Raw genomic sequence first — 24,541 nt, 5'->3', positions numbered from 1 at the left:
GGAAATGGCATTTGATAAAGTTGGCCCGTTTCACCAGTAAAAATATTAGAAGATCAATCAAATAAGCATTTCGAAATCAGCAGTTCCTTTAGTGGCTTTCACTTTGGTTTTACAGTTTGTCAATTCCAGGCTTGCCACGTAGCATGGCAAGCATGTGCAATGTCGTTTACTACACGCTCCGCTGCTGTAGCACAGGCAACAGATGTATTTGTCATTGCGGTAAGCGTTGCAGTTCTTAGCCTTAGCGCTGAAATCACTGCTTCCTTTGGGGCTGTGTGCCTTTTTTGCGGAATCATGGCATATTTTGCCTGTGACGAAAGATCCGAGAGTTTCCAATGGAACATAAATCACCGCTCAGGATTGTTCAACTAGACAACAGTTCTTTTCCATTTCCTGTCAATTTATTCACTGCTATCACCCTGCAGCCTAACTAAATTTTTGGTGAGCTTTTGCCCCGTCGCGGTTATGTTAGGCCCCTTTGTTTTTGTCATTGACAAAATTCTTCCTGTATACGTATTTTGTTATGCATGTTTTTTCCCATACATTGGTTACTGTTGCAGATGATTTCTTATGGCTGAGCAGATTGTTTTGGTCCTTAAATTTGACCGGAGAGGGTTCGTTGCTAAAACCACATGTAAACAATAACATGTTAAAGCATTATCACTGCCACCTGTGCAACCGTACTGCTCACGTACCTTATACCCAATTATTGTTGTGTAGGAGAAAGAAACCGTTACTGCACCATGCATGCGTCGGGTGCACAGACGACGCTATTGTCGCGTCACTGATGACGCAGTCGGAGCAAAATGCAGCCACTCACTGGGCATTCCCAGAGACTTAGCCCGGCAACACGTTTGTTGATCCGAGCGTGAGTGGTCGCGTTTCAGAGAGCTCACTCTGCCATAGTGAGTACAATTCGCCAAACTCATGCTGGTGCTCATAAGGAGTTATGAGACCCACGAGTGTGCAATTTGTTGCAGAAGTTGCAACAAATTGCCACCATGCATTCGCCACCAACGGCCCGGAAATGGCGTGGTGAGACTCGGGCAGCAAGACAAAGGAATGTCTATCCCCTTTGGCAATGGCAGAACGTGTGCGTCTCCATGGGGTGGCGTAAACGCAGGAGCCCCGCATCATGAACGAGTGCGGCTACCTCGAGCGGTGCAGGGCAGTGTAGGGTGCCACCACTATAATGGAGGGTCATCTCTTTATCCTATAGTGGCAAAGCCCCATCTGCAACACATAGGGACCCACTACGCATAGAGAGCTAGAACGATTGCCAAATTAGGTCGCAAAACCAACCAGTAGCTGTAACATAGGTTAGGCCGGCAGGTAAGCTTTATAATGCGCGAATAAATGTAACTTGTGTATTTGCCAACGTAATTGCTGTACCGTAGCGTCCGTACACCGTCTTCAGCACGCGCGAGACGTATCAAGTACCCCAATGCGGCTGCGTTTGTGATACAGCCTACCCAATGCTTAATGCAGTGAGGCGCTTTAATGATTCGCCAAAGAATATCCTTGCTGTCAATTAATTGCTGAGTCACAGAAGTTATTACGGCAACGTTTCAGAGGCCGGCCGAGGAAGAGACAGCTTTTTACTGATACCAAGGTCACTACCATGCCCTTTCATTACTCGAGGTGGACGCTTCTTCAATGCCCTCATGAAGCCTCGTACTCCCATTTCCTTTATCGAGCTAGCAAATCTGGCTAATTTTCTATCTTAGATGTACAAGGACAGAGTCAGAATAACTGCCCGCTACGTATTTCATATTGCACAATATACGCTCTCTTGTGCTTATATGGCAATTTCTGGATAACAGTGATAGAAACAAGTTATCGCGCGCAAATATTCTTTATTTTTATATTGGCCCGCTGCCAATGCTGCTTAGTGCATAAGTTCCGAACGCTGCAAAAAGAGCAACTTTTTTCTTCTTCTGTAGATTTATCTGATAAGATGCAACCTCTGTTTGTTTTACAGATCTTAAATACTCAGGATGAAATACAGCGGCTGATTGGTTTTACTGGTTGAGAACACTGCGTTTACCATACGAAGATGGTTTACGCAAAGATTGAGAAAAAAAATACAAAATTTGCACTTGCACGATGCGTACTTAAATATTCATTTTTTTTAGTTTTTAGCATTCAGAATAAAGTGTCTTGCGTTCATGAAACGGAGGAAAATGGGTACTTTTGTGAATCTGGAGTAGGGAAAGAGGAACATATTTGTTGCTGTTTGACAGAAGGCGCAGTATAACAGGGGCTTGGATCGCGACATCTCTGAGCAGAAGCCAGTGGAGAACATGACAAAACTAACATGTATGCATCGACAAAAAACGTACTGGTTTTGTTTCGTTCATGATAACATCAACTAACGGAACGCTAATACACCAATCACCTTGACAGGATAAACAAAATATCCCCTCAAAAGGTTAGTGCCTGAAGCGGCCGCGATTCACTCATGCAGTTACATATACATCGCTGTATTTGGGCCGCTACAGAGAATACTAAATAAATGCGGAGAAAGAATGACACAGCAATAGGCACGTGAAACTGCCAAAAAAGAAAACAGAACGAAGTAATCAACACAGCTCGTTACGAAGTCCTGTGTTCAGGTCCCGAATTTGCAATATCTTTGACAACTGCAAGCTAGGATGAGTATACGTTTTTAGGCGCTATAGGTGACAGTATACATACAAGACGTGGGCGTGTAGAATGACACGCATACATCCATACTAAGACATTTTGCGCCGTCATTTCTATTACTGATCTAGCGCGGGTAATATATTTTATAAAATGAATCGACGCGGGTTTCGTGGCAAGATGACGTGCTTTTAACAGGAGAATGTTTTGTACACCGTGGCCCAGATGACTGTATTTCAGTCACGCAGTTACTTGCGCCGCGGCAGTGTTATTTCGCTCGAAATTGCTGAGACAGCGACTGGCATAAGCAACAGCTTGTTATGAGTCATTGTAAAGCTGTGTGAGACCACTGACGGCATTATGGATTTCGGGGAGTGAAGAAGGGTCGCAGTGACGTAGTATAGACGTATGGCGTATGACGTAGCGTATATATATATATATATATATATATATATATATATATATATATATATATATATATATATATATTCATTATTTGGTAATCATGGTGACGAAAGCTTTATGATTACTGAGATATGCGCAGTAATCGGCTACGACCTTAGGCAACTTCTAGGTCATACTTCAATCTACACACGACCGTTCTTGAGTAGCTGAGTGACATGGATTTGAGCGTCACTTCAAACCACCCTCTTCCGGCACAAGCTGAGGGACTCATTTGTTGTCTAGTTTCGAAATGTCCCCATTGAAGTGTGAAACGATGATAACAGGGCTGGCATCATCACGGCTTACCCATAGAAAGTGCGTGGTCATGAACTGCTCGATATCACCCTTGGGTGTGCCTGGAGATATATACGCAGTGAATATCGCAGTACCGTCTTTTGTTTGTACGGCGCATACATGCCCACAGTGGGTGGCATTGTCCTCTTGCGAGGGGAGGGTGTATGAATGTACATACATTATGTGCTTTGCGTAGATAGAGTCGCCTCCTGCGCGTGAGTCCACGTGCTGTTCACAAACGATTCTAGTATAACCATTGGCCAGAAACAATGCATCTTGATTAATTTATTTCATGTATTACGTATTTATTTTTATTATTACTAGTGGCGGAGTGCTTGAAGCCTGCTTAAGCTCCGCCGCGGGTTGGCCCGGTGTTGCATTATCTGTAGAATCGATTCACGCTCAGCTCTATTTATTGTTGAACTAACACAAAAAATACATGGAAGCCTAGCCATATACAGGTTTGCTCCAAAAAGAAACCATTTATAAAGGTTCAGGCAGACAGTAAAACCACAGGTGGCCAAATTTTTCCGCAGCCCTCCACTAAGACCCGCCTCATAGCGTCAATGTTGCTTCGGTATCATTACACATCGTGAATAAATAAATCTTTCTCTGAGCATTTTGTCAGCTTGTTGCCCTTCTTTACTAGCAACTTGAAAGAAATACGACTCTGTGTCCTGCTCCAGCCTCGTAGGCTGCATAGAAACTTGAGGTTTCGCACTGCAAAACGGGGTTTAATTGCAAAATTGCAAGGCGCTTTTGCTAAAGCGAAAGGGCTAGTCACGCGACCCTGCGCTCACAACTTATTTGGATTAGCAAATGGAAGGCGCGTTCACGTAACTAGACAGCAGTGATTGCACAATATACCTTTATTGTGGGCCGTTGCAGCTACGAAATGTTGTCTTGGGGTACGAAACGTTGCTTTGGATAATACTTGGGCGCTAGACACCACCTGATTTGCCAAGAGACGGCTACCCAAATTAAGATAAACTCGAGTTATGTTACACGCAACTATTTTTCGTTCTTATAGGAATTTAAAGCTTGGAAACCACATTGACCGCACTGGCAACCATATTGTCAAAGCTTAGGGATCCACCGCTAGACAGTTCTGCTTCCGCCATTGCAATGAGGATACTGCACTTCAGTGCTTTCTCAGCTGCTTTGGAATGTGGTAAAGTGTGCACAATTCCTGTGGTGGGTTTTTAGTTGTTACCAGCGTTCAGTTTGTACAGCGTCATCAAAGAGTCGTTTATGCCATTTCGCAGCTCTCCCCGAGCGCCTGACACTCTCTCTGTAGGATTCGGTCGGATCCATTAGTTGTTACAAATGTTGGAAAACTTTGCACAACACCTGCTTACTCCCGTAGAGCTATCACGTCTTCGACAACATTATCGTCGTCTTGAACAGCTCCGGACCCTAAAAAAATGAGGGATCTTCGTTGCAAGTATTAACTTGCAATAGCCACTTGTGCAAGAAAACTTCAGGCAACACTGACCACACTTGAGCGACTTCCTCTTCTCTCTTTGTCTTTCAACCTTGTCGCAATTGATTCTTATAAAATCATTCCTGGATAGCTATCAGCTTTCTTAGTACTATGTTGAGCTTCTATGGAACCCATTCTTTGTGTTGGTTTTCCGTAAATCCAGACCTCTTTCCAAAGTGGGTCAACTCAGTGGCATTCATACTAACGCCGGCACCAACGTTTGATCTGTAGCTTCCTTTGTCCTGTCGCGGACGCCGTTTGTAGCGATTTGGTTCAAGCTTGATTTGAACAAAGAAGGTGTTGTATCGGTGCCAGAAAGGAACGAAGCTAGTTGCAATTCACGACAAAGAAAAACGTACCTTGTGTGACGAAAGTCAAACTGCGTCAAGCCGCAAATCTGCGTTAAGTTCACAAACATCATATAAGTTCGCTAAAGGGTAACAGCCTGCAACAACAGAGTGCATGCAAGGAATTGTGTCGGCTGAAACGTTCGCGGGCTTACTACCGTGCCGACACGTTCTTAGTTGAAACTGTAGGTTCCCTCTCATTCTTAATAAAACTTGGAAATAAATGATTTCACCAGGTCAAAATTCCTGCTGTTGAGAGGTCTGGTCGACGAAAGCAGAGCGGCGACATTCGCTGACACTCAAAGAAGGCCTAGTGCTGCAGTTGTCTGGTCATCGAAACCCCACCCGGTTCTTCTTACAGTGGAAGATGCGTCACTTGTGGTGGGCGAGCGACGGTGGTCTTGATGGAGGCCTCTGAGAGCCCGGGTCCAGTCGTCCATCAAGACCGCGCCTTTGCAACCCAACAGCTTTCCTCGTAAAGTTTCTGCCACGTCGTTGTCAGGAGATTACCGACCATTGGAAAAAAAGCAGAGAAGGCTGGGCAGAGGCCTCCTGAGCCCGGGCCCAAGCGCCGAACAAGCTCACAACTCTGCACCTCAGCCGCCTTTTCCGAACCGCCACCGATGATGATGATGATGATGATGATTATGATGATGACGGGGCATCTCCATTCTCCTTTTTCTTTTCTTCTGTACTCGCTTCTAGTGACATATAAACTTCTTTTATTTGAAATTTGCTTTGCTAAGTGTTTATTGTTACTGTCGGCGCGCTCGCGACAATTGCACGCGGCATGTCGTCGCCATCGTTTTCTCGGCGCATATAGGTAGCTCGATGGCCTGCTCCCATAACTATCCTCTACGACGCCGAGGCCACGACACAACCTCGACACATTCTAAACTTGCGGCTTGTCCACCCATAAAGTGGCACCAATTTTTCGAAAATATGAATTATCTGCTATGTTTGTCCTTTCGGGCAGGCGGATAAACTTTTGAAGCGTTTCATATCAGGCCTCTAAACTGCCCGTACACGAGGTTTTGGCACCTTTCACTTTGCCAATAATTGAGAGACAAACTTGAAAATCGGCCTTCAAATTGCTCGTCTTGCCCGCCACATTTGCTCGAACTTTATACTTCGCAAGAATTGCACTTTTTTTCCTTCAGAAAACCACGAAAACTGCAGTCTAACCTTTTCGAGCGCTTCTGTAGTCGCGTTAGTGTCTCCACTGTATTAATTCGGGAAGGCGAACGCCTGGTTAGCCTATATGAGAGCATTTTTTTGTTTAGACTTTACGCAAGGGAGCTGCCGTTGTATTTAAAACGCGTTTAGAAATTTTGAAGCATGCTATGCTAGTCATCTAAAAAATAATTTCTCAAACGGAATGAAAAAACACTTGGCGCGTTCCTGCAGTACACATCTTGCTATAAATATTTCCCAGAAGAACTAAAGATGAAGAAAACTCCTGAGAAGGTAGCGTGAGCTTTACGAAAACATTATTTTGAACTATGCTGAAGTAACATAAAGAAAAAAAAAGCGCTTTGGCACGTTAGCGCACTTGGAGCGTTTATGGAACTTTTAATAATGCCATTTATTCACAGAAAAGTCGAGAACGCTCAGAAATTTTACTAGAACAGGCTGTGCCATAAAAGAAGAAAATTATTAGCATGAAAATTCTGTTCGGCAACTGTGTTTATTTAATTACCAATCATTTCAAATTGAGTCAATCAATTATTCAACCTAACATTGGTTTAACTTGAGTGTGACAATCCTTTCACAACTGCTGTTATACAAATATCGTGTGAAGGTCTCTTGTGGGTACTCATCTCGGAACCACTTCGAGCACTCTTTGGCTGACTCCTGGCCGCCGCTGCCCCTCACCCTTATATCGAAGGCACGGTATTGCCAACCTGGAAAGCGAGAACATTACTATAACGTCTAAAAGAATGAAATACGCCGGCGTTCATAAGTGACGGCAGAGCTTATAATGATTAGCGTACAGACCCTAACATTATCGCCGCAAAATAAAAGATGGTGTTCGAATGCTGCTCTTCTCGGACGAGTTACTAGTTCGTACTGTGATAGGCTGCTCCTGGAAAACACGGACTGAGTTAGGCACACGGACTGAGGCGGCAGCGCCGTATGTGTCGTACATTTTCACTCTATCCTTGTTTACCACGCGCACTCCATCACTGTTCAAGTGGTTCGTAATGTGTTGTAAATTGCAAATTTCAACAAACATGTACGGTTTTCCTGTGACCCAGAGTAAGTCCAACACTTTGGCTCATATTTCATGCGCTTTTTTCACCTTTTTAACGTAGATTTGACTTTATGAGCACCTATAATAGACTCTGGTGGGTCACCCAACGGCCTCTCAAGCATGACTGCTTGTCAGATTTCTCATGAAAATTTATTACGCCAGCGGGAAGACAAAAATGACGGTAGACTTGGGCAATCCTGCAAAGTCGCAATACAATTTTGGGCTTTATGGTCACTATGGGAATTGATTGCTCGATACAGAGCACAATTGTCAGTGAAAGTCTAAAGCTAAGTGATGTATTAGAAAGCAGCTCCGTAATCTGTAAATTCGGGGGGCCGCAACATTCATACCGGGGCGGATTACCAGCAAAGCTGTTCAGGCTGCATACATGAGCTGTATACATTATGAAATCATACATTTTCTTCATATAGCAGCACACTACGCCGACAGAAGCGCCGCCGCGGTCACTGCACTTCCGATGCGTCTGCCGCAACCTCTGCTGCAGCGAAGTTGTCTCTTTGAAACAGTTGCAATAAGAATTTCTCTTTCCAGATGGTTTAAGACGTCGCACCAAATGACTAGCGCAATTGAAAACTTGCCTTCGTATAGTGCTTTAGGGCGCTTATTAAGAAATATTTCACAAAACCAGTACTTGATCCGTAGGAATATTAATTCTCGAGAACATTGCAAATAGTGTTCCCCGCATCATCTCCATATTTGTTCTCGGTTGCGTTTATTGCTCTCCCAGAGCAACGGGCTAAATTCAGCGTTGTTTGTAAAATTTGCTGATAACAAATCACATGCATTCGTAGAATAATGATAAGTTCCTAAATAATGCAGAAACTTTGAACAGCCCAAACACACTGCCCACAATATGCTCATAATTTAAAACATATGAACTAGGTGTTCCTTTCATTTCGCCGAGGACATCTGAAAATGTAGTAAGAAGTGCGCAGTACATTTATTTCCTTGCTACTAAGAACATCGTTTAACCGTTAAAAAAGAGTTCAGTAATTATTTACAAGATAGAGAGAGAAAAGAGAGAGAGGAGAAAGGATAAATGAAAAGCAGGGAGGTTAACAGGCATTGCGCCCGGCGTGCTGCCTTGCACTGGAGCAAGGGGGAAAGGGGAGGGAAATAGGATACGAAGCGAAAGCTCACTGTTGATATGCGGACATAGTGACAGTTCTCTGCACTGGATCAGAGAGGCTCACTCAGTCTAGTAGGCTTCAGAAATCGCAGCAGCGTGTTTGTGGCCTTTCGTAGCTGTGATATACGATGTCATGGCCCCAAGGCCTTGTTCAACGAAGATGGTTTTCCATCTAGGTGATTTGGAGAGGTGCGGATGTCGTGTCTTTGAGTTTGAAAGAACGGGCAGTAGCATAGGCGGCGTTCCATAGTCTCCTCAATATTATAAAACATCGTTCCAGCGCACAACTGAACACGGACGAGAAGAGAAAGACAACACGAACGCCGGCGTTCGTGTTGTCTTTCTCTTCTCGTCCGTGTTCAGTTGTGCTCTGGAACGATGTTTCATAATGCTAATCACAACCAACTAGCCCAGCTGTCCATGCTCCTCAATATCCCGGCCATTGCTCTCAGCCATCGGCCATCCAAACCAAAAATGAACAGGCATCGGTGGTTCCAATGCCCAGGCGTGAGCGACACAGCACTGTTTCTTAAGTTCGGAGAAGACCATGTAATAACCGCAGTTGCATGGATGGATCGAGATAATGCAGCCTATAGTGAATGAATTCAGCGTTGTTCCTCTCCTGCAATGTCATACGGTGCTCTAGTTTGCTCAGGTGCTGGGAAGCGTCTGTACAGACAGAGTTATAGAAACGATATTAGTCACTTCATGCACTTTCCTAGATGTTCGTCGAGGAGGTCGTTGCCGGAGAAACCACAATGGCGGGGACAAAAACACGACGTTGTGTCCTTTCGCGATCGCATGGTGGTGCGTTTCTTGTGTGTCTGACACGAGTCGTTCATAGGACCCGCGATGAAGCGTTGACGCTAGATAATGAAAGCTGCCTTTGAGTCGCAGAATATTGCGCACCCATTAGCTGATTGGTGGGTAATATAATGATCGGCGCCTAGGAAGTCGATGCTGTGAAGTGAGAAATTTTGTTGTAGATGTTTGATTGTGATGATATAACGACTGCGCCGGTGGAGCTCGGCTGAGTAGAAGAACCATCCATGTATATATTCATTTCATTTCATTTATTGATACTGTGAATCTCATCAGGGATTGTAACAGGAAGGGCTGTACGTCATACATAGGAACATGGTATAAGGTGTTACTTACTAAATCTTATACAATAAAAAACTTGGGCATATTAGAATTTGATTACGTGATTACACAAGAGAATAAATAGAACGGAGAGCTTATGACAACAATAATTGCAGTTATAGAAACCAGTTACAGGGTTAGTATTGAGGTAAGAACAGTCACGCAACAATCAAGGTTACAATAGGGCCAACAAGAAAAGAAATGTATTGCATCATTGCCGTAATTATAGTCAAGCACAAACACCGTTAAAATAACAAGGCAACAAGGAACTACGTAAATAATGTGAAGAATTATTGCTGCAATGCGTGTAGTTGATCCGCAATCAGGGTACCACACGTATCTAAGGATGAGCTGTCAGTGATACTTGTGTTAAGATTATTCCATTCGCGAGTCGCGTTTGGAAAAAATGAATATTTGAAAATATCAGTGCGGAATGAAAATTCGCTTAATGTGTGTGTGTGTTCATGACGAGTTAACCTACTCGAGGGCGTTCATATGCATTTCGTAATAGGCAGTTTAAGTTGATTGTGTATTAACTGATACATGATTTTTAGTCTAGCAAGCTTGGCTCTGTTATACATGGTTAGAAGTTCTGCCCGTTTTAGTAATGCTGTTGGTGAGTCTGTGATGGAGTGTTTATTATATATGTATCACAGCGCTTTTCGCTGTACCCCCTCAAGTTTTTTAATCAGCTTGTTAGTAAACGGGAACCAAACGGTGTTGGCTTACTCTAGAACCGGTCTTATAAGTGTTTTATATGCGAGTAACTTTGTTTCAGATGGTCCTAGTTTAAGGCGTCTGTTAATGAAGAATAGCTGTCTTATTGCGGTTGATGTGATATTGTTAACCTGAGAATCTCACCTGAAGTCAGATGTTTGTGTCACACCAAGGTACTTATGCTCATGAACAGATGCAAGGGGAATGTTGTTAAGGGTGTACTGGAAGGCTGATGTATGCCTTTTTCTGGTTATAGATAATAGAACGGACTTTTTTAGATTGATATTCATCTGCCAGTCCTTGAATCATCGGGAAACTGCTGTTATGGCGTTATTTAAAGTTCTATGGTCATCAAGGCAGTTAATTTCCTGGAAAAGAACGCAGTCATCTGCAAAAAGTTTGATTTTCTGTGAAGCATGTGCTGGTAAGTCATTAATAAAGATTAAGAATAATACTGGGGCTAAGACACTTCCTAGGGGTACTCCTGATGTAACGTTAGTTGTCGCGGACCTCTCGTTGTTAATTTCAACAAATTGTGTGCGATTACTAAGATAGTTTTTAATCCAATCAAGGATAGGGCCGCTTCCCAAAGTTAGTTCTAGTTTTGCAAGAAGTTTAGTGTGTGACACGCGGTCAAATGCCTTCGAAAAGCCTAAAAATATGAGGTCTATTTGTTTCTGGTTATCAATGCTCTTGGATATGTCATGTGTTAATTCAATTAATTGCGTAGTAGTAGAAAGGCCTTTACGAAAGCCGTGCTGACAAGGGGTTAGGATATCATTTACTTCTAGATAAGCATTTACGTGTTTTAAAATAATATGTTCTAATAACTTGCATACTGTACTGGTTAATGATATGGGTCTGTAGTTTGAAGGATCAGATTTATTTCCTGATTTGTGTATTGGTGTTATTTTGGCAGTTTTCCATTCCGTAGGAAGGGTGCAGGTGGATAATGATTTGTTAAAAAGGAGGATTAGGAATTTTGCCATCCACTCGGCATATTGATGAAGGAATATGTTAGGGATGTTATCTGGCCCTGGTCCTTTTTTTGTGTCGAGATTTAGTAAAAGATTTAGTACTCCTGTTTCTGTTATAGTTAATCGTTCCACCTTCACACCAGTGCCGGAGGTTATTCCTGGTAGTTCTCCGTTATCAGATGTAAAAATAGAGCAGAAATAATTATTCAAAGAAGTCGCAGCATTTTTGTTATCCGCAGGAGATGTCGTTCTTTCATCTCGTTTTTTAGGGTTTAACTAACGCCAGAATTTTTTGGGAGCATTCTTTATAAAGTTAGGAAGTGTGTTTGTAAAATTGACGAAGTGTGATATGGCCTTGTTAATTTTTGTTTTCAAATCGTCCACGGCGTAAGTTAATTGTTGAGCAGTTCGTTGTGAGGGATGGGATTTTTTGTTTCTTCTGCTTCGGCGAACTTTCCTTTTTGCATGAATAACGGTCCGAGTTATCCAGGGGTTATGTTTATGAGTTTTCTTAGTTTTCAAGGGGACGTAGTTACTGATGCAATATGACACAACGGACTTAAATTCGTGCTATAAAATTTCTATGTCTGTGTTTCCATCATGTGCGAGTTGATTGAATGTCGATAGTTGAAATGACAGTGTATCAATGATGCTTGTATCATCAGCTCTGCTGTAGTCTTTATACGTTTTTGTTGGTTGTGAAGAGGGTAGCGAATCTTGACACGGCACCTCACACAATACTAGTTTGTGATCTGACAAGCCGGTTGAGACTTCGAATTTAGCGTTATGGGTGGGGAAATGATTGCTTAAAAATACTAGGTCTAAAATGTTAGAACTGGATCATTGTACACGCGTGGGTTCAGTTATTATCTGGGTTAGGTTAAATGAGAGCATAATGTCGAAAAGAATATCTGCGCAAGGTGAACGGTGATGCAGTGTGTGCCAGTTGATATCAGGGAGATCAAAGTCGCCTAGTAATATGAGCTTGGTCCCCTTCACATGCTGCTGCATATACACGTGCAATGATTGCAATACATTCAGATCAGTAGAAGGACTACGGTAAATGCATCCAACAATGAAGGTGGTATTGCCAAAGCAAAGTTTGCAAAATACAGCTTCAACCCCCTCAACGTCAGGCAACTTAACCTACGGAATTTCCCTTTTTATCAAAATAGCAACGCCAGCGCCTCGTGTTGGCCGATCTTTGCCAATAATGACGTAGTTTGGGGCAGTAATATGGACTTGGTCAAAGGAGAAAGTATGGAAATGCGCTAGAATTGTTTGTTTCAAGGCCAAGGTAAGCAGGTGAGTCCTTCTCATTTCAGGAGTGCAAAGGCCAACTCCTCCTAGATAGCTGGTCTCTGTGCTCTGATTTATGACTCCATGCTACTTAGACCAAATTTCCATTGTGAATCCCGGCTTGACGAAAGTGATGATGTAAAAATCAACGCAGCGCACTCGGAAGAATCTCTATTAGATCCTATGGCACTTGGGAAAGGTCGCATGACGTCGTGGATTGAAGTGCACCGGCCTTGTGCTATCTAGAAGGCTTTGGAAAGGTGCCATAAGTTGTCAAGTTGTCATAAACACATCAAGGCTGTGGGCAAACGTGCCGAGGATGTGAAGCTCGGCGCGGTAGGGAGGCAGGATGAGTGGTAACTACGTTGGAGAATGACACCTGTTGTCGGCACTTCTGGCAAGCAAGCAAGGTTGTTCGATTGCATCCGTTCAATGATGCGTGTCCGTTGTAATATAAATCGTGATCGGATGGTCTCGAGCTATAGTAACTGTTCTCGCTGTAGAGCTGCTCCGCGAAAGTCCTAGGCAAACGCGTAGTGCCTGCACTTGCACACTCTGAAGTGCTCTGAGATTAGGCTCTTGCATGTTCTAGAAAGCACAGGAGAGCTATAGCGCATAAATGTGATGGAATGGGCTCGGTACAGCTCTCGCATGGAGCCAACTAATGATCCCAAGTTTTGCCGGACGTAAATTTAACGACATGGGCAGTAGGTGCGACGTTCTCTAAGTAGGCCACATGAGGGTTTCAGGATAGGTTCCGGTTAACAATTAAGCCTAAAAGCTGTTATTTCATGTGTGTTAGATAGGCTGGCCACTGATGCATGCTTGATAACCAGTGCTGCATTTGGCGGAAAAGCGACTAACACGCAATTTTCTGGCGAGATGGTTAGGCCTCGTGTGCGAAGACAGCCAGATGTCTGCGTTGTTGCATTCTGCAGCCTTGCACTAATTTATAGGCGAGTCACTGCTCATGCCCAAACGCAGATGCCATGGGCGCAGATCGACGCACTGATTTTGCGGTAGTGATTTAGCCATCCCAAGCAGCGCGAGGGTGCAATGAATAAGGCTTAAGCACTACCTTGGGGATGGCCTGGCACGTGTAGCGGCCGGTAGCCTGACCATCTTCAGTACCTACAAACAAGGCCCGTCATGTAAGGTAGCTTTGGATCCATCGAGATATTCGTCCTCCTAGTTCAACTGTTAAATGCGCGTCTAGGATGGCTTCATGGGAAGTGTCGTAGGCAACACTCACGTCACGAATGAGCGCCACTAATTATCGATTCCCAAATTTTTGCTAATCTACGGATAACACGATATCGATGACGTTGTCAATGGTTGAACGGTTTCATCGAAATTTTGCCGTGAAGTAAGGATACATTTTGTATTGGCCAAAGCACCACTCGAGGCGCAAGGGAATCATTTGGTCCTTGAGGTTCCATGCGCCGTTGGCGAGTGCTATATATTGGCCGATATTATGCCAGCTCGAGCGGCGACATTGCTGCTAATAGCAGCAGTACCAGGCGACTGCGTTTCAATTTCAGGGGAACGACGCCTTGCGGCTGATAACTAAGGTGCGAGCTTGAAGGGCGTGGGGACTCGGGCTTCCGCAGCCCAGCAGCCTTCCTCGCACTGGTCCTACCGACGTGTCTCCTCCGTCGCCGCCCTCTTTCTTTTTCCTTGTCTCTTTAGGTCATCTTTGATTGGAGATATGTTCAGTATTGTTTTATTGGGGCACTTGGCGCCACTTGCGCCAGGCTTACGTGAAACGCCGTCATGTCGTCTTCATCGCGTACAAAGCTTGGGCGATACTCTGGCCTCGCAATTGTCCCCTGACACGTACCTAGCGATGGCAGCCTGCAGTAGGGAGATTTCACGCAAGTCGTCACAATACGCTCTCATGCTCAGTCCTTCTATAGCAAGGATTTCTTCGCCTATTATCAACGGCCGCGCCTGAGTCTGTCGCTGGTTGGGTTCTGGCCCAGTAAATACCTTGGCTCTCTTAAAATAAAAAAGAAGCGCGACCGGTGGCGGGATACACACAATGATACTGGTGTATGGCGCATATAGCCGAAGCTACGAAGTCTCGCAAGGAGCACTTCGTATTTTAAATGATTGTTACTTCACAAATACAGTCTGTCGCTACATTGCTCGAATGCTAATCGCATTACTCTCGACAGTCAACGTGACATGAGTTCTAGCATTGTTTCCTGCTTGATTTCTTTTTGTAAAAAATAATTGGAATTCTTTTTTAGTGCTACAAAAACGACTTTGTTCTCGCGACAGAAATTATAAGCACTTGCTGTCGATAGACACTTCGTATAGAGAGTCGGCAGTTTTTTTCAGCATTAAGACTCCTCTACCTTTGAATTATTGGACTGTTATTTCATCTTCCCCGGCCGCTCTACCCCATTTCATGTCTTTCAATGCCCTCCTGACGTCATCGCTAGTTATAGCATGGGTTTTTTATCCTGTTCATTACTGTTTCGAATGGAGTTATCCTGAGTCCTCTGGGTACTGTACAGGTCAGTATAGAATTCTTCCGCTGCTTTTATAATACCTTCTAGATTGCTGATGGTGTTACCCTGTTTATCTTCCAGTGCACGCATCTTGCTTTGCCCTGTGCCAAGTTTCCTTCTCACTGATTTCAGGCTGTGTGCATTTCTTACGGCTTCTTCAGTCTTTCTCAGGTTATAATTTCAAATATTACTTATTTCCGCCTTGTTGGTCAGTTTTTACAGCTCCGCGAATTCTATGTTATCTCTTGAGTTGGACACTTTCCTTCTTTGTCGTTTCTTTATAAGGTCCTTTGTCACTTGGAGGAGCTTGCCTACTGTTTGCATTGGTACTTTGCCTCCCACTTCAATTGGTGCCTAAAGCCAGCCTAGTTACGGTTTCATTCATTAGCTTATGTCATCTTCATCTCTCTGTTCTAAGGCTGCATATTTGTTTGCAAGCACCGGCCTGAATTTTTTTGCTTTTACCCTAATGCCTCTAGGTTGACCTGCTTTTGTTGAACAATTTTACCCTTTCGTTCTTCAAATTGAGGTGAATCCTAGCTCTCAGTAACCTACGATCACCCCCCCCCCCCACTTTACCCTACCTATCACTTCTACATCCTGCACTATGTTGAGATCGGCAGAAAGTACGAAATCAATTTCATTTCTTGTTTCACCATTAGGGCTTTTCGAGGTTCATATTCTGTTTCTATGCTTTGTGAAAAAAGGTGTTCATTATTCTTAGACTATTCCTTTCTGTGAATTCTACCGGAATCTCTGCACTAGCGTTCCTAGAATCGATGCCGTAGTTGGCAATTGTTTGTTCACCAGCCTGCGCTTCCCCCACTTTTGCGTTGAAGTCGCCCATTACTACAGTATACTGAGTTAGTACTTTTCTCATCGCTAACTCAACATCTTCATAAAACTGACCTACTTCCTCATCATTGTGACTCGATGTAGGAGCTTTGGCTTGTACTACCTTTAATCTGTACTTCTTATACAGTTTGATTACGACTGCTGCTACCCTCTCATTAATGCTGTGGAATTCATCAATGCTGCCCGCTATGTCCTTATGGATGTCCTTCTGGGAGACCTCTATAGCAGAACACATGGCCGTTATTCAGCAATATGTAAGTCTCTACAGTTCTTTTAAGCTCACTAAGGCCGATTATATCCCAAACAATGTCCGATAGTTCCTCAAAGAGTCTTGCTAAGCTAGCCTCACTCGACAGAATTCGGCTGTTAAAGGTTGACAGGGTCAGTTTCCATTGGCGGCCTGTCCGGACCCAGAGGTCCTTAGCACCCTCTGCTGCGTTACAGGTCTGACCGCCGCCTTGGTCCGGTGCTCCGCGGCTGCTGGGGACTGAGGGCCATGGGTGAATTGTAGGAATTATCAGGGAAGTAGTGGCCGAATACTGCACCAGGGAGGCCAATTCCTGTTCTGGTGAGGGAGTGTCTTTGCTCAAGCTTTGTGCGCCTTCCTAATTTGGTTGTACCTGGATTAGTATAGGCCCATCCGCTCTCGGCATCTTTTGCCGGTGTCAGGCGTCAATGCCGATGTAGTGCACTAGAGGAGGTTGAAGTCAGGCACACCATACCAGACGTACACTCAATTAACCTTGCAGCCATTGAATAGGACATACATTCGAACCATATACAGTGGCGGAATTCTGAGCATTTCAATAAATTAAGGGCACTCGCCGTCTTCCCCCCATTAGGTATAGGCCCGTTTGGTAAAAATATCTCCGAAGAAGAAGGCACATAGATGTTGTCGACATGATAGATGCCAACAGGTCAACTATTCCTACGTGTCGACATAATAATTTTCTGCCAGTTCTGCCAAGATTTCTCTGCCATTCCTTTACTCTAACTGTCAAGCTGTCGTGAGGGTGAAGAATCATACTGCGGTACAATGACGAGTCACGAGACTAAATCTCTATTGGGCGAACCCGTGCCCCCAAACACTGCCTACGCTCGGGCAGAGCAATAGTTACGAGCACGTCGAAATCTGGTGTACGTTTCAGGCGCATCGTCTCTTTATACGTGACTTGTCCAAGGTTCCAGAGCAATCGCTAGTGCTCGCATACCCCCCAGAAAGGTTACACTATTCGCGGCCTGCATACAATATCATTGCGTAATATTCGGAGACAACATGCACAACAAATACCCCCAGCGATACCATTCGAGAAACTTTTCATACAGATAGGCGCCTTTTGCATTGAGCGATGACATTGTAGCTGAGATGGGCCAGGGAGAAATGTTCACGAAAATCAATCAATATATATATACATGTCGATGCCCCTTTCATGAAAATAATCGTCTATATGCTGGGAAGCGGACACGAAAGCGAAAAACAACACCATGAGGAAAAAAGTAATATAGAAATAAAGTCGCACGGTTTGCTAGAGCGTAAAAAATGGCTTGAGACACACCACATGGGTGGAACCAGGTTGGGCGTGGTGCCGCTGCAATTTCGTAGTGCCGTCCGGCCCGCCTTCATAGCCCAGTGCGCCGATACGACGAAGAATATCGTACGGCCCGAAATAACGTGGAAGTAGCCTTCCACTGATCCCGCATCGGCTGTATTGGTGTCCGAAACCGAAAAAGGCCGCTGGGGTGGTACTTCACGCAGCATCGTCGTATGTTGTGTCGGCTGTCGGTGATCTGCTGGTTCGTGATGCGCAGGCGGGCATTTTGATGGGCTTCTTCGGCACGCTGCAGATAGCCGACGGCGTCGAGGTTCCCTTCTTCGCTGATGCTCAACATCGGGGGGTCGAGAGTTGTCGCCAGGGTTCCTTCCACAATCCAACTTCGATGGCATCATCTGCGTTGTGTTGTGGCCTGCTTAGTTGTAAGCGAACTTCACGTGCGGAAGAACGGTTGCTCACCTCTTGCGTTCGACTTCGACGTACATTGCTAACACGTTGGTTAGCAATGGCGTTCCGCTAGGCTATCGGTCTGCGAGTTGTTAGCCTTCTCCTCCGATGATGTGTCTGGCTATACTGCAAGAGAGATTCAGTAGCTCCGCTTAACAGCCGGTCCTCTGTCGGTGACGACGATTGCTGCGGCAGCACCTGGCAGCAGGATGTTCTCGACGAAGAATTTCGCCACTTCGGCTGCACTACTTTTCGGCAGCGTTTTCACTACGACGTTACGGATAATGTAGTCGGTGGCCACGAAAGTCCACATGTATGCCGATGTTCACGTGGGAATGAGACTCTATAAGCTCATCGTCATCAGCTGGAACGAATGGCAAGGAGGGCTTATCGGCTGCAGCGATACTGCTGGCCTTGTTGTTGGTGTCTTGCTTCGCTGATTGTCGAGGCATATCTCGACGTAACGGATCACGTAGCCGGCCAGGCGTGGCCAATGTTAGGCAGTTCTAGTGTAGCCTATCGCAGCAAATGCAAAGAGTTGGCGTTTGCGTTAGCGTTGCGGGCTCTACGTTGTGCATGCGCTTTGCGTAAACGGTGCTGGATCTCTCATGCACTTGCGTTATTTTCGGGATTCAGTGCTCAACGTCAACGCATAGCAAGAGGAGTCTTACTTCGGACAACATGGCGTTACTTCGAGCCTCCTGCTTCGGAACTATCTTGCCGTCGGTCTGCCCGCTTAGGCTCATTCTGTCCTCCCTAATCCTCGTATTTGCTTTAGATTTGTGTGATATGATGCTTTGACAGCAGCCTACTGGTGACAAAAGGTCGTTGTTTTCGAGATATGTTCTCAATTGGAAACGCAGTAGGCTTAAGAAGAGAGTTTGCTCATGTGTGCTCACGGTTTCTGTAGCCGTGTCGGGATGACACCAAGGCCTGTACTTCGCTCGTTCGCTTGACTTAGTGAGACATTTGTGGAATTGGCATTCAATTAGGTCGACATTCCGTATGGATTTGGCTTGCCAGTACTTGCTGTTTTTGCATCGAGATGGTGCCGCATCTGCCCGTTAGCGACAGCGCTTTGCTGTGTTCCATTAAACTAGAGAATTAGTTTGTGCCGCGCAGTGCAGCCTTTCTTAGCGTCAACGTTGCGTCTCACGCTAACGTCAGCTGTATGATCAGCTGTATGTCCATCATTGCACCAGTAGAGCTCTTTCGTGCACTAGCAGCTTTTTCCTGGAGCATAATCTTGAGCCTTTTCACCTCGTTCTTCCCTTTATAATCTAAGGCTATCGGCTTCTGACTTTGCTTTCGCGTCTTCACCAAGCATGGTGCTCTTCTCTTGTTCTCTCGCAATCTGCGAATCTACCAGCGCTTTAGTTCAGTTCCAGAATGACCCAAATCTTTCATTATGGTGTGGATCCTCTCAATCTCGATTTTTCCTTCGTGCGCGCTTGAGTCTCGGCACGATGTAACCTAGCCAAATCCAGACAGGCTCGCCAGAATTTGAGATAATTATGATGTGTGCGCAGATCTCAGACGCACATGAAGGCTCAATGAACAAAAGAAGACATTACACAACGTCAAGACGTAACTGGGTGAAGATATGACGCGTGTGTGAGACGAGATAAGCACTAAACATAGCAAAGTCTGCAATGAAGCTATTGTACTGCTCGGCTTGGTTAGCACTTAAGTCCTATGGAGGTGTCACGCTAACACACACGCAGGGCTGGTTGGGCCGTGCCGATGCTAGGACCATAGCGGTAGTTAGTGGAGGCCGGGGTGGATGCTCGCCACTGGGCAGGGACGTGGTGCTGCCAGCTGCAGGAACAGACCAGCACCTTCGAAGCTGGACTGGCACCCGAACAGGCCGCAACAGAGCGCAAAGCATAGGCAAAGACAGGGCAGTTCACCTTCCCCATATGCACAGGCCCAGGTGAAGACGGCCGTTCGGCTTGCCCAAGATCACACGTCCCAGGCCAGGAAGCATAAATCGGTGACATCTTTGTTATTGTTGCCTCAGACCAGTGACATGGCCGCTTGTCAAGTGCGAGACACGGGCTTGTCAACTTCTTGCAGTTCCAGCACACCACTACAGCAGCGCAAACTTGAACGCGATGCTCAAACACCTTGGGTTCCTATCACAAACGTAGATAACACATAGAACCAGCGATATAACACTTGGTATAAGAAGACGCATCTTGGTCTGCCCGATAACATTGCAACTGCAATTGGCTTGTGAGAAAGTTCACACAAACAAAAGCAATTGATACGCGTGTACATAATGTATATATATATATATATATATATATATATATATATGTAGACACCATGTCGTCAACTATGTCGGCAATAAGAATAAGCAAAAAATAAGCGTTGAAGAGCAAAAAGCCGCTGGAAACATTTTTCTTCGCTGTAGGAACAAGTCTATTTTAGAATTCCTAACAACGAAAATGGCTTGTTCTCTCGTCAGAAAATTACAGCCTTCGGCAGAGAAGCGATAACAAATGCAGTGATGCGCCACAAATTTCGTCATGTTATTTTTTTATGATCTGTTGATACTATTTTCATATTGCTTTTTGAGAGTAACGACGGCAATTTTTTTTGTTGGTGTTCTGCTCGAGAGTCTTCCCCGTTGTCTGCGAATGATTACTGTGTAAACCCAGCCTCACTGTAACCACAGTTCAAAATAGCTGCGTACTATAGGTAAAGTGATATCGACTGGTACGGTCGTTGTCTAAAAATCTTTTGACACACATCCACGGAGTACCCATGCACGTTTTGCTGGTTGCACCTTCTGCGATTAAGGGCTAGCAGCACATAGAAGTAATACACGAAATCTTCTAAGTACTCACATGGTTTGCTGTAAAAATAATAGCAAGGCTGGGGAATCTCTGAAAGGAGAAATGTACAGTAAGCGTAAGCTCTAACGCGTCCGCAAACACTAATCCACAATAAGTTTCAATGAATTTCATGACTGGCACAAATTACGGCGAGACAATTAGGCCACGATACATTACGGCTGAGTAAAAAAAAAATTAAATTACGCGTGCCTGTTGCCAATTATTTTCCAAACGCAAAACAGCGTGATGGTTTAACCTGCAGTTGCATCCATGAAACATATTAAAAAAACAAATTGTTATAAGGTGCTCACCGCAAAATAACACACTGTAGTATGATGGCTACGTCTTAAGTGGTGTGGTTACTTAGGTCTATGTGTCTTTTTGCTTATTTGTGCAGTGACGTTTTAGACGATCTCTTGCAAGCAATAACGACCTGCGATTTCCAACTTAATTGTGTAATTTCTTCGTCATAAATTTAGAGTGCCTGCCACTGAAGTAAAAGAAGTCACATCTACCAGATATTTAAGGCATTTGAAATGTGTTTTTTTCAAGACTATGCGTTTGGAAATACTTTACATACCCGTGGTTAGGTTCCGGAGCTCAAATACTCCACATATGTTGTCTTTTCCTTGATATATTAATTCTTCTACGCTTGTAGCCTCTCGACCTGTGTTGGTTGCACAGAAGGCGTTAGCATCCACGCCACACAAAATAACTAATTAGTGATTTCTGCTTATCTTCATGCAGTGTTATGCACATCGATGATTCAATTTTTGATTAGCTGTTTATTCACCACACGGAACTAATGTAGGTAATGGCTTGGGCGAGATTGTAGGGCCATTAATATTTGTTTATCCCAGGCTACTATATCTTATCAATTCAAATGTGCACCTATGAATTACAGATGGTACTATGCATTATAACACAAACCAGTCAGTCTAGGTTGTTGGTGAACCTGCTGTCGGATATCTGCTAAGGCGGTGTTCTGAAGTTGCTTGGCCGCTGCGTTAGCGCTGTGATGGGATGACGAATGGACGCGGTGAGGCGGTAATGTAGCTGGTGTTGTAGCCTAAGCAAAGCGTCCGCTGCAGTCATAAAATTTTATTCAATTACATAATGGAACTGTGGCTATTCTGTCTACGGAGCTGCAACTGGGGCAGTTCTACCATCATGGGCATGATCGGTAGTAGACGGATTTGCCCAAGTTTCGTCCTTCTGGCTTTAAATGACGTATTGAAATAGCAAAGTGATCATTTTAAAGAAAATACTAGGTAACGAATAATCATATAAACAATTATTTTATTAACATTGTCCGACGACAGCATTCGAACAGAGGACCTCCAGCACAGAAGCCTGATATTGAAACCATTATGCAACGGGTGCATGGACAAGCCGTACAAGTGCAATTAGCAGTGCTTAGGCCTGCTTGAAGAGTCTTATTACCTTCTGAATTAAACGAAGTATAACCTGCTCTGAAAATTAGGCTAATTTAGGCAAATATAAAGCGTAATAAGCGAAGCCACAATAACGCCTGAGGCCAAAGCACGAATAGCAGAAAAATCCATGTACTACCTATCATTCCCGTGGTGGCTAAACGATCAAAGCGCCAAAGATCCCTCTAATAGTTGCACGAAACTGTATGGCTGCACTAAGTGTCTGGTGGTGTTAAACATCACACGTAGTGTCAGAGACTCATGATAGGCAAAAACAGCGCTGATGCGCAGATGCAGATGTCGTCGGCATAGATTGAAACACTCACTGTTTCCGGCAGGGATTCGGCCAGCCCAAGAAACGCGAGGTTGAAAAGAATAGAGCTTAGAACACCGCCTTGGGGAACGCCTCGGCATGTGTAGTGGTCGGTAGTCGGACAATCTTCCATACGTACGAACAAGGACCTTTGTGTCAAGTAGTTACTGACCCATCGATGTACTCGCCCTCCTAGTTCAATTGTCAAAAGTGCGTCTAGAATGGTTTGATGGGAAACGTTGTCGTAAGCACCTTTCACGTCAAGAAAGAGTGCTACTGATAATCGCTTCCGAGATTTTTGTTGTTCCACAGCGGATACTAGATCGATGACACTGTCAACTGATGAACGACCGCGTCGAAATCCCGCCACAGAGTCAGGGTAAATGTTGTGGTATTCAAGGTACCATTCTAGACGCATGAGGATCATACGTTTCATGAGCTTCCCGACGCAGCTGGCAAGAGCTATAGGCCCATAGGATGCCAGTTCGAGCGGGGACTTTCCTGCTTTTAGAAGCGGTACCAGGCGGTTGCGTTTCCGTTCCTGTGAGACGACACCATCTTGCCATGAACTATTAAAAAGGCTGAGGAGCTCTCTTCGTGCTCCTCTGCCTAGGTGGCGCAAAGCAGTATATGTTATGCCATCGGGCCCTGGTGAAGACGAACTCCTGCATAGCGCCATCATCATCATCATCATCAGCCTGGTTACGCCCACTGCAGGGCAAAGGCCTCTCCCGTACTTCTCCAACAACCCCGGTCATGTACTAATTGTGGCCATGCCGTCCCTGCAAACTTCTTAATCTCATCCGCCCACCTAACTTTCTGCCGCCCCCTGCTACGCTTCCCTTCCCTTGGGATCCAGTCCGTAACCCTTAATGACCATCGGTTATCTTCCCTCCTCATTACATGTCCTGCCCATGCCCATTTCTTTTTCTTGATTTCAACTAAGATGTCATTAACTCGCGTTTGTTCCCTCACCCAATCTGCTCTTTTCTTATCCCTTAACGTTACACCTATCATTCTTCTTTCCATAGCTCGTTGTGTCGTCCTCAATTTGAGTAGAACCCTTTTAGTAAGCCTCCAGGTTTCTGCCCCGTAGGTGAGTACTGGTAAGACACAGCTATTATATACTTTTCTCTTGAGGGATAATGGCAACCTGCTGTTCATGATTTGGGAATTACTGCCAAACGCACCCCAGCCCATTCTTATTCTTCTGATGATTTCCGTCTCATGATCCGGATCCGCCGTCACTACCTGCCCTAAGTAGATGTATTCCCTTACGACTTCCAGTGCCTGGATGCATGCCTATTGTAAATTGCTGTTCTCTCCCGAGACTGTTAAGCATTACTTTAGTTTTCTGCAGATTAATTTTTAGACCCACTCTTCTGCTTTGCCTCTCCAGGTCAGTGAGCATGCATTGCAATTGGTCCCCTGAGTTACTAAGCAAGGCAATATCATCAGCGAATCGCAAGTTACTAAGGTATTCTCCATTAACTTTTATCCCCAATTCTTCCCAATCCAGGTCTCTGAATACCTCCTGTAAACACGCGGTGAATAGCATTGGAGAGATCGTATCTCCCTGCCTGACGCCTTTCTTTATTGGGATTTTGTTGCTTTCTTTATGGAGGACTACGGTGGCTGTGGAGCCGCTATATATATCTTTCAGTATATTTACACACGGCTCGTCTACACCCTGATTCCGTAATGCCTCCATGACTGCTCAGGTTTCGACAGAATCAAACGCTTTCTCGTAATCAATGAAAGCTATATATAAGGGTTGGTTATATTCCGCACATTTCTCTATCACCTTATTGATAGTGTGAATATGGTCTATTG

General features: G+C 44.7%; 1 protein-coding gene across 1 annotated transcript in view; it reads right to left on the bottom strand.

The window, feature by feature from the left end:
• Nucleotides 1–6,891: 6,891 nt before the first annotated feature.
• Nucleotides 6,892–24,541, bottom strand: part of LOC142587005 (uncharacterized) — a 30,676-nt gene continuing 13,026 nt past the window's right edge. The window contains exons 4-6 of the mRNA XM_075697871.1: nt 21,543–21,629; nt 20,975–21,013; nt 6,892–7,115 (exon numbers count right to left, since the gene is read on the bottom strand). Of these exons, the coding sequence (XP_075553986.1) occupies nt 6,946–7,115; nt 20,975–21,013; nt 21,543–21,629 (296 nt within the window). The 3' untranslated portion in view covers nt 6,892–6,945. The remainder of the gene's footprint in view (nt 7,116–20,974; nt 21,014–21,542; nt 21,630–24,541) is intronic.

This window comes from Dermacentor variabilis, chromosome 7 (assembly GCF_050947875.1).
Source record: "Dermacentor variabilis isolate Ectoservices chromosome 7, ASM5094787v1, whole genome shotgun sequence".
Lineage (NCBI taxonomy): Eukaryota > Metazoa > Arthropoda > Arachnida > Ixodida > Ixodidae > Dermacentor > Dermacentor variabilis.
Note: the sequence above shows the minus strand (reverse complement) of the source record. Positions and strands in the feature narration are given on the sequence as shown.